Here is an 11341-nt window from a genome sequence, read left to right as displayed (position 1 = left end):
CCGGTCGCCGGGTATTATCACAACCTCTCCCCAACTCTATGGGCGTCTTTCAAGGCTCGGCACTCGGTCCCTTACTCTTCACGGTATTTTCCAATGATCTATCACTTTATTCTGAGGATGCAGCAGTCTTCCAGTACGCTGATGATACTCAATTGTTGGCGAGTGGCCCTTTAAACGACCTTAGGGGACTCATCTCGCGCTTGGAAGCGTCACTGGCGTCTCTCGACCATTGGTTCAGTGCAAATGCTCTTAAAGTAAACACTGCTAAAACTCAGCTCATGGTTTTCGGCAGTCGGCAAAATTTGAGAAGCATACCTGCTTTCACCGTTTCTTTTCGCGACACCAAACTAGTGCCATGCAAGCAGGTGGGTAACCTGGGCGTTATCTTCGACGGCACCCTGTCCTGGGACGCGCATGTGTCCGAGCTCAGTCGCCGATGCACGGGTCTCCTAATTGGCCTCTCCCATGTCCGCCACTATCTCCCCGACGGTGTCACCAAGACACTAGTGGTGGCTCTCGTCATGTCACGGATCCAGTACTGTCTCTCCGTATTTGGTAATGGTAGCCAAAAGAACTTCGATCGCATTCAGAAAATTCTTAACTTTGCCGCTAGAGTCATTTTCGGTCGCCGTAAATTTGATCATGTCTCCCATCTCCGGGACCAACTCGGCTGGATGGCACCTAAAACAATGGCTGAATACCATACCCTTATCACGGCGCACAAGGCCATCCAGAGAGGTGAACCCGAGGAGATCGCGACCCTATTTTCCAAAAATTCCCAAACACGAGCAAGGTCTACTCGCCAAGACCACCTTTTCCACTTACCGCGACCCCGACTAGAGACCGGAAAACGTAGATTCGCCTACCGTGCCGCGGCGCTCCTAAATACTCTCCCCCTCGAGCTAACGCAGTTGCCTCCAGCCAGATTTGCCCGTGCTGTAAAAAAGGGGCTTAAGCCTAGCCAGAGTAGCCATAGTAGTTAGCCTCATGACTCTTGGACTATGAAAGGCAAACGAGTCTGTGTGTACATAGTTATGAACGCGGCTTCGTGCGGGTTACACCCCGTATGTGCGTGTTCGGCGTTCGCGTTGTGTATTTCGTATCCGTAAGTGTGTGCGTTTTCTTGTGTAGGTACCTATTTCTTGTGTTATCTTCAACCAGCTCGGACTCGGAGTGTAATCGCCACGCCGATTGTGGATTGCTCTTGATCGTCAATACATACATACATACATACTGTAACATCAAACACATCAGTCTACCAATGTTAAATGGCAACTTATCAGTGCTAGCAAATTCCAATACCACGAGGATAATTATCTTACAAAAAAACTAATGTGCAAGACATAAACATGTATCAATGTTTAACTCACTGTATACTGGAAAACATGCTTTAACTACCTTACTCAAAATTTCCCAAGCATTCATTAGTAACAAATTTGACTGTTTTGATGAGTCTGTGATTGATCTTGACGTTGTCTTTCTCTCCATTTCACTCCAATGCAGTTACATTATCCAAAAGTCAAAACCCTGTTTTTTATAGCACTAGCTTCACCATTATCATCTAATATTGAAGGCAGCATTTATCACTTTATCATCACCCCACAAATTCTCAACTTCGCTCAACTTCAAAAAGATCCTGTGGATAATTTATTTTCTTTAATTAGTGTTCTCTTTCCTGCTCTCCTCAACAGATAGAAATAGCTAGCAATGTAATCAAAAGCATTCCTAAAATATAATTGGGTCTTGGTTTGATTCGCAAATAGCAGTTTGAAAACTGAACACAACTAAGAACTTTTTAATGTCGCAGCTGCGCCAAAACCCGATGTTGCTCAAGAAGAACTAATTAAAAATAATTCAGCAACTTTCTTTTTCTGGTTCTTCATTTTTTATCAATAACAGCCTACAATCTTTCTTGAATTAATTTTAAGATGCCAAAATATGAACATCATATTTATAACTTAAGTGTTCTTAAGCAAAAAAGAAAAAAACATTGTTTTATGCAGTTCCTGCGTTTCGTGCCTAAATGCAAATGGCCGCCGCCTGCAAGGCTGCCATTGTGGAAGAGATGCCACGTGACACGTGTCGATGATTCCGTAAAATTATGGACATTTCATTTTACTTACCTTTCATCGCGATATCATTACAGTGGTGTCTGCTATCTATCAGTGTGCCTCATACATAAGTAATTATTTATCAAGATTTGTTGTGTTAAGCATTTGCTTATGATGAAAAATTGGCTGCGTCACTATCGTCACCATCGCTACCTGAGTTGAACTGTAGGTATCATGGATTTTGTTTACATTAATGGTATAGCCCAGCCCATCATTGTCATTTGGTTACCATTTTTGGATCATGATAACACACGTAACCCTGTCTTGACTGGACTTGAATTGAATGACTTGAATTGAAAGGACGTTTGATGGTTCAGGCATGGATGAGATTCAGGGTTCAAGTTCTTGTCCTATATCACCTCATGCAGATGACTTGAATCCACATCCCAGTTAAGTTACTGACCTGAATATTTGTTCATAGTTACACAATACAGTTATATTTTTTTGCAGTGCAAATAATTTAGAGATTTCCTGACTTGTTTTGGTTGCCTTATTTTAAAGTATTACCTTTCAATGCTTATCATTTGTTTTGAAAAAGTTTGAAGCATTTGTTTGATGATTCCCTGAATTCGGTACCTGGTCGGTATTTCACCCTATTTCTGCAAATCGGTTCGGTTTTGGTATACTCTCAGTGGTTTTGGTCGGTATCGGTTTGGTATTGGTTTCCAAAATTTCTGAAATTGACATCACTAACATAGACACGATCCAGAATCAACAGATGAGACCTTTTGAGGCCTGTATGCCAGGTTGTTGCGGCGTTCTACGTGTCGTTAACCCATGCCTTTTCCCCTGGCAGGGTCCCCCGCATGCGAATGCTGCATGTGACCCGAACTGCTAACGCGTCTGGAGAAAGTTGGACATTGTGTTGCTCGGCGTACCTACCTGGAAAGAGTACGTTCCTATTTTTCTAGTCATGTGCGCTGATTAAGTTTGTGTATAATCTAATCGCCCTTGGTTAATGGAAAACTGATTTAATCCTGGCATTATGCGTACGTATTTGTATTTGTTTCAGACATCATGTTGAGTTGACTAAGATTTATTCATATTGCTTGCACTTGGTGTGAACAAGTATGTGTGCATTTATGCAGTCAGAGTGGCGCAATCTCGCTCAGGCAACATTTTACATTGTTTTCTGTCTGGTGTGATTGACAGGTTTTTTACGGTCAGTTGGTCGTTACCAACTTCTCTGCTGCCACACACGCACTGCTGACAATAGATGTAGAAAGAAACGACCCAGTTGTTTATTCCCAATGTGTCAGTAGTGACGAGACATTGCTAGTGGTGGCGGAGGCCACATCAGTAAAAAACTCTTCCTCTTGCCAGTAGCTTAGACCATTAACTAACCCATTAACAAACGTTGACTTCCAGTCTCCAGACCCATGTGCGTTGTCATATCATCCTTCTTGACATCAGTAGTTCGAAGCTGTCTCTGTCATCCACTAACTCCCACTGATTGAAAGCAAGGTCACCAAAATGGCAGAAGGTGGCGAACCTGCTGATGGAGTTGACCGTCTCACATCCCGTAGTGGGAGGCACGTCACACTCACCGAAGAAGGGAGGCAGTTCCAGATCGACACGAAGGAAAAGAAGTACCAGAGATGTGTGAAGGAGTTGAAGAGAACCGGTGTCGATATCATCAAGAGTCTGAAGAGCTCTGACGAAGGCGAAGAAGATGAGACGCTCAAGGAAGCGTACATCCAATGGAAGAGAGCCTACATCAGTCTCGTTCAAACAAACAGTGAGCTGCTAGTACTCCTTTCAGAAGGCGAACGACAAGAGCGTACAATGAGGCACCAAGATGTCATGAATGACATGAACACGATGAAGGAAGAGATGGAAGGGAGATTGGAGCCAACCCACAAGACACAAGACGCACAACCATCGATCTCTCTCAAATCTTCAGGAAGTTCCGTTCGGGCGAAGATAAGTCTAATGCACCTTGAAGATGCCCAGAAGCGAGCAGAGCTGGAGGCCAGGACTGCTGCAGCAAAGAAGCGACTGGCGATCGAGCGTCAGCGACAGGAGCTGGAGTGGAAAATGCGAGAGCTGGAATTGGAGACCGAACATGACATACTTACAGCAAAGAAGGAAGCTCTGCTTAAGTTCGAAAGGGAAGAAGGAATGAGCGAGTCGGAGCACCCTATTACGAAGGGCGAGACAAGAAGAGAGACCCCTAGTGAGGAAGAAGCGTCTCATGCTGCAAGAACCAAGGAAGAACCAGAGGTACAAAAGGAGGTCAGCGAATCAACCGCCACTGAAGTGCTAGCGAGTCTGGTGAACGTCCTCAAAGACCAGGGCAAGCAAGGCCGCCTGCCCATGATCGAACCTGGTGTGTTTACCGGAAGTGTTGACAAGTTCCCGATCTGGCTGAGAGCGTTCGAAACGTACGTGGAGCATCGGACCTCAAGTACAGTGGAACGCCTACACTTCCTCAGCAGGTACACCGATGGTGAAGCCCACAGTGCTATCGCCGGGTTCCTACATCTACGGACAGCTGATGCCTATAGCAAGGCCAAAGAGAAGCTCGTCTCACGGTACGGCAACGACTTCCTCGTGGCTAGCAGCTACTTGAATCGACTGAGGGAATGGCCCATAGTAAGATCGGGGGACAGCAAAGGACTCCAGCGACTCGCAGACTTATTGGAGCACTGTTTGATGGCCTCCGCTGCCCTCCCAGGCATGCGAGCTCTGGACGACCCGCACACCATTCAGCTGGTGCTCAAGAAGCTCCCTGCCTACGTCACTGACAGATGGAAGCGGCTTGTGGACACCCGTGTCTACGGCGCTACCCCGAGCTACCCGACTTTTGCGGACTTCGTGGAGCTGGTGGCCACGGAAGCACGCATCGCCTGCGGACCTGTGAGTGTGCAAATGGAAGAGAGTCTGCACACAAGAGACCCGAAGCAGGCGAGAGGAAAGGTGCATACTTTCACGTCAAGCACCGACAACCCCTGTGGAGCGTGCGGCCATAAAACCGAGGAGAGTTCAGTTTCTAAAGAAACCACGACAAGAAGCAGACGTCCTTGCATCATCTGCGGTGAAGATCACACTGTACATGCCTGCAAGAAGTTCATGGCCATGAGCCTCGAAGACCGCAAGGTGCAGGTGTTGAAGAAGAGACTCTGCAGAGGATGTTTGAAACCAGGCCATATGTGGCGCGATTGCCGGAGAAGAGACAAGTGCGATAAGTGCTCCAAGGCGCACCCAACGCTCCTCCATGACGAAGCGCTCGCCAAAACCGCTAACGCTCGCGGTCACAGTGAGACTGAGAACAGCAAGCCCACAAGAGGCGAAATGCAAGCAAAGGCGTCTTCACTGCGATCCACGGTCCAGAACGTCGAAGACTGCAGTACCTCTCACTGTCACACAATGATTGTTCCAGTAAAGCTGTACCGCCAGGATCAGCCCGAGCGTAAGGTCGTCACGTATGCACTGCTCGACCCGCAGTCGGATGCGAGTTTTGTGACTGACGCTCTCTGTGACGCCCTTCATCCAGAAGCCACCGAAGTCGAGCTGGAGCTGAGCACCATGAATGGTCGCAAGATACTGAAGTGCATGTCGACGTCAGGACTCGTCGTCGAAAGCCTGGAGAACGGTGAGAAGGTAGACCTTCCCACTCTGTATTCACGCCAGGAGATCCCAGCAGATCACACACTGATACCCAGACCTGAAACATGCCTCAAGTGGACGCACCTTCACCAAGTGGCAGACAAGATTCCCGTGCCACAATCTGACGCGGACATCGGACTCCTTCTGGGCGTCAACTGTCCGCGCATCATCAAGCCCAGGGAAGTCATCCCAGGAGAAGAAGACGATCCTTGGGCTGTGCGTACTCTTCTGGGCTGGGGTATAGTAGGACTCATCAGCAAGAGCGAACCGAAGGGATGCTTCTACGTCGGCTCGGGTGATGAGCGCAAGAAGTTGTGTCACTTTGCCTACCGGACCAGAGTCAAGGATGTCAGCTTGCGAGAGGTTCAACAGGTCTTCGACAGTGGCTTCTTTGATCAGAGACAAGAAAAGGCGATGTCCCAAGAAGACATACAGTTTGTCAAGGTCATGACAGAGGGCATGCACAAAGAAGAAGGAGGCCACTTCGAAGCTCCCCTTCCGCTGAAAGAAGGCCAGTCAATGCCAAACAACAGAGATCTCGCAGAAGCCAGACTAGCCCAACTGAAAAGAAGACTCCTTCGAGACGACAAGCTGAGAACTGACTACGCGGCCTTCATGAGTGATCTCTTCCTGAAAGGATACGCTGAACCGGTTCCGGACGAGGAGAGAGACCGTGACGGCATGGTCAACTACGTACCACACCACGGTGTGTACCATGAGAAGAAAGGAAAACTGAGGGTCGTGTTCGACTGCAGCGCACTCTGCAAGGATGACTGCCTGAACGCTCGTCTTCTCCAGGGACCAGATGTAAACAACAGCCTCATTGGCATTCTCGTGCGTTTCAGGGAAGCCCCTGTGGCGTTCAGTGGAGATATCGAAGGCATGTTCAACCAAGTGCGCGTCAACCCTGAACACAGAGACCTGATCCGGTTCCTCTGGTGGAGCGACGGAGATCTCGACGAGCAGCCGCGAGAGTACCGAATGTGCACTCACCTTTTCGGGGCTACGAGCTCTCCAGCAGTTGCACTCTTTGCTCTTAAGAAGACAGCTCAGATGTACGGAGAGGAGTACTCACCCGAAGCTGCGTCCTTTGTGGAGAGGAACTTCTACATCGACGATGGAGTGGCTTCGACCAAAACATCGGAGGACGCGGTCCGACTGATACGGGACGCGGTGAGTCTGTGTTCGAAGGGAGGATTCAACCTCCACAAGTTCATCTCCAACGACAGAGACGTTTTGAAAGCACTGCCGGTGTACAGTTTGTCGAAGAGCTGTCAGCTGGCACTGGACGGAGAGACGCCTCTCCCTCTTGAACGCGTGTTGGGCCTGAAGTGGGAGACCGAGGAAGACTCGCTGTGTATCGACGTCAGTTTTCCCAGCAAGCCAGCGACGAGAAGGGGTATTCTGTCATCAGTGAGCGCGATTTATGATCCCCTTGGATTTATCAGCCCATGCACTCTCGTGGCGAAGAACATTCTCAAACGCCTGTGCGTGGACAAGTACAGCTGGGACGACACAATTCCCGAGGACATGGAGGAAGAGTGGCGTTGTTGGAAGGAAGACGTTGAGCTGCTGTCCATGCTCAAGGTTCCCCGCTGCTTCGTCTCAGAGGAGCTCAGTGAAGTGAAGAAGTACGAAGTGCATCACTTCTCGGACGCGAGCTACGATGGATGCGGCCAGTGCTCGTACCTCAGGACCGTCTTCAAGGACGACAGGATCGCCAGCTCGCTGATAATGGCGAAGTCCAGAGTCACACCCGTGAGAGCGGTCACCATCCCGAGACTTGAGCTGGTTGGTGCCGTTATTTCTGTACAAGTAAGCTGCTTTCTCAGAAGCGAGCTGTCAATCCGGGACTATGAGGAATACTTCTGGTCTGACAGCCGCGCAGTTCTCGGCTACATTCGCAACGACGCGAAGCGATTTCACGTGTTTGTAGCCAACAGGGTCCAATACATCCGACAGCACACAGAGCCTCGGCAGTGGCATTACATCGAGTCAAAGAACAATCCAGCGGATTTAGCCTCCCGAGGAGTCGGCGCGAGAGAACTGCTCACCAGCAACCTGTGGTGGCATGGTCCAGAACTGCTTACAGCAGATGTCAACATCCCCGATACAGAGCAGGAGTTCATCGTCCCAAACGACGATTCAGAAGTGAAACGTTCTTCATACCGAACCACGGTCTTGAAGTCCTGTGAAGACGACGAGGGAAGGATCTCCCAGGGGGCGAAACGAGGAGACACTGAAGGTGACGCCAAAGGAAAATGTGAGGGGGATGCAACCAAACCAAATGGCGAGCTCGACGAAGAACAGAGAGTTGTATCCGGTGAAGATGACGACGTGCCCCCGATATCCAGTGGAGACCACTCGCTCGCGAAGCGCCTCGGCTACTTCTCCAGCTGGCACCGAGCAAAGAAGTCGGTAGCCTTGTGTCGGCGTTATATGACCATCTTGGCCAGCAAACCAAGTCAGAATCGAGGCACGACGGACGTCAGATCGTACGTGCCGGTCGAACGAATGACCGTAGACGACCTGATGCGAGCAGAACAAGCGATTTTGAAATCTGTTCAGAAAGAAGCGTTCACAGAAGAGCTGAGCCTGCTGACGTCACAGCAACAAGAAGGAAACTACGAAGAATGTGGACGCGAAGAAAATGCCAAAGAGAAGGCAGCCAAGAACAGAATCACGGGCAAAGACAAGTTTATAAAACGCAAAAGCCCGATCTACAGACTGGATCCGTTCCTCCGAGAGGACGGACTGATTTGTGTCGGAGGGCGCATGAAGAACAGCACGCTGTCAAAGGAGGTTGCCCACCCGGTGATCCTCCCAAGAAAGATTCACGTGACCGAGCTGATCGTGAAGGCGTGCCACGAAAACACGTGCCACGGTGGGCGTGGTACGACACTCAACGAGCTCCGTGCGGCCGGATATTGGGTCATTGGTGGTCGCCGCGCGGTAAGCAGCTACATTCTAGGCTGCGTCACGTGCAAGAAACTTCGCGGAAGTCCACGGATGCAGAAGATGGCGGATCTGCCACTTGAGAGGACTGAGCCGGTGGAGCCTTTCAGCCATTGCGCGGTCGATTGTTTCGGACCTTTCTATGTCAAGGAGCGGAGGAGCCAAGTGAAGCGCTGGGGTATCCTCTTCAGCTGCCTGGCATCCCGTGCCATCCACCTTGAGACCGTCTGTTCCCTCTCAGCAGATTCCTTCCTGAACGCGTTTCGGCGCCTCGTCTGTCGAAGGGGTCCCGTTCGGAAGCTGTTCTGCGACAACGGGACGAACTTCGTCGGAGGCAAGAACATGTTGGAGGAGGCGCTGAAGGAGGACGACCACATCCGAATCAGAGGAGAGCTGCTCAAGAAAGATTGTGACTGGTTCGAGTTCAAATTCAACGTGCCACAGGCAAGCGCCATGGGAGGAGTTTGGGAGCGCATGATCAGGAGCGTGAGGTCAGTTCTAACTCCCCTCATCGTGGCCCATGGCCACACGATGGACGACGAGCTACCGGACGTTGCTGGTGGAGTGCGAGGCGATCGTCAACAGTCGTCCGATCTCGTACTTCAGCGGAGCGTCGGACGATACGCTCCTGCCCCTCAGCCCCAATCAAATACTAACACTGAAAAGTAGAGTAGCAGTACCTTATCCCGGTAGTTTCTCCCAATCCGATCTCTACGTGCGTCAGCGCTGGAGGCGTGTCCAATTTCTGGCGGACCAATTCTGGCGGCGCTGGAGACGGGAGTTCCTGCCGACCCTGCAGGAGCGGCAGAAATGGGTTCATCGGTACCCAAATCTGCAGCCTGGAGACATCGTCGCCGTCATCGACGACGACGAGCCGCGCTCGCGGTGGCCGCTCGGCCGCATCACCAGTGTGTATCCGAGCGGAGACGGCCTGGTCCGCAAGGTGTGCGTGCGGATCGGTTCTACGAACTACGATCGACCAGTGAATCGTGTGATTCTACTGATTGGCGACCGGGATGATTCCCAGTCGGGGAGCGAGAACTCCCAGTAACTGACAAGTGCCGAATGTGTAAGGTCGGCCATGTGTGAGAAAGGCGACGGCACCGATCGAGCGGTGACCTTAGTGGTACTCGTAGCAGCGTACGGCGACCGTAATAGAACTAGTGCGGTCGATGCTCCGACATCTAGCGGTGTGACGGAGACGAGACGAGCGTGTGAAACGCCAGTGTGCCGCAGAGTGCGGACGTCGGACGATATTTGCTGTTACATTAGATCATAAGGCCAAATAAGCTTGGCATCTCGGGAAGTCCCCTATTGATTAATTTTGGTTTCTAGATTGTAAGAGTGAGATAGCACGAAATTTGTGTTACACAAATTTGGGGAGCCATGTTGCGGCGTTCTACGTGTCGTTAACCCATGCCTTTTCCCCTGGCAGGGTCCCCCGCATGCGAATGCTGCATGTGACCCGAACTGCTAACGCGTCTGGAGAAAGTTGGACATTGTGTTGCTCGGCGTACCTACCTGGAAAGAGTACGTTCCTATTTTTCTAGTCATGTGCGCTGATTAAGTTTGTGTATAATCTAATCGCCCTTGGTTAATGGAAAACTGATTTAATCCTGGCATTATGCGTACGTATTTGTATTTGTTTCAGACATCATGTTGAGTTGACTAAGATTTATTCATATTGCTTGCACTTGGTGTGAACAAGTATGTGTGCATTTATGCAGTCAGAGTGGCGCAATCTCGCTCAGGCAACATTTTACATTGTTTTCTGTCTGGTGTGATTGACAGGTTTTTTACGGTCAGTTGGTCGTTACCAACTTCTCTGCTGCCACACACGCACTGCTGACAATAGATGTAGAAAGAAACGACCCAGTTGTTTATTCCCAATGTGTCAGTAGTGACGAGACATTGCTAGTGGTGGCGGAGGCCACATCACAGGTTATGTCACTCCCCTCCCCCTCTCCCTCCCTTCCCGTTCCCATACACCCCCACCTCTCCGCTCTCTGTCTTGAGAGGCGGTCGTCACCATCACGAGTAGTTTTCCACCTTCATGTCGTTGAGACCCAGCTCCTCGTTCTGTTCAAAGGTGCGCTCGTACTCCTCAATGGTGAGGTTGGGGTCCGGCTCCGGCGCTGTGACGCTCTGTGGGCACAGGGTAACGCCGGGGTCAAACGGAGCCACAACGGTTAAATGAAGTCATAGAGGGTCACACTGGGGTCAAACGGGGGCAAATAGTAATACCGGGTAAACGGGGTCACAAGGTAACACCGGGGTCAAAATGAATCACAGGTTGACACCGGGGTCAAACAGCGGCACAGGTCGCTTCACAAGGTCACATGGGTCAAGGTGGGTGAAATAAGGGGTCAGGTTAAGGCACGATACAAAGTTACAGTCACAGTGTCACAGACAGGGTTATAATTCATATAGCCGTTACAAGGAGTATATTTTTTTTCTAAGAAAGCAAAACGTTCATTTTACATCTAGACATGTTGCACCAAAGATTTTACTGCACAAACATCCGGTATCTCCATTTGAATCGTGAGATTATTGCGGTAGCTAGGACAGCGTCTCAGAATCGAATGTCATTGGTTTATAAAAAGTTGAATCTGCAGATAACAAGCCACTCCATATCTGAGAACGTGTTGCGGATATCAGTCCGTTCA

At 50.0% G+C, this 11341-nt stretch overlaps 1 protein-coding gene across 5 annotated transcripts in view; it reads right to left on the bottom strand.

Annotated features, from left to right (window-relative positions):
- Positions 1-10539: 10539 nt before the first annotated feature.
- LOC122390657 (zinc finger protein ZPR1-like) overlaps positions 10540-11341 on the bottom strand; it is a 47679-nt gene continuing 46877 nt past the window's right edge. For all 5 annotated transcript variants that reach the window (XM_043383808.1, XM_043383807.1, XM_043383805.1 and 2 more), the window contains exon 11: positions 10540-10820. In XM_043383808.1, the coding sequence (XP_043239743.1) occupies positions 10707-10820 (114 nt within the window). In that variant the 3' untranslated portion in view covers positions 10540-10706. The remainder of the gene's footprint in view (positions 10821-11341) is intronic.

This window comes from Amphibalanus amphitrite, unplaced genomic scaffold (assembly GCF_019059575.1).
Source record: "Amphibalanus amphitrite isolate SeventyFive unplaced genomic scaffold, NRLGWU_Aamphi_draft 000404F_arrow, whole genome shotgun sequence".
Classification (NCBI taxonomy): Eukaryota; Metazoa; Arthropoda; class Thecostraca; order Balanomorpha; family Balanidae; genus Amphibalanus; species Amphibalanus amphitrite.
Note: the sequence above shows the minus strand (reverse complement) of the source record. Positions and strands in the feature narration are given on the sequence as shown.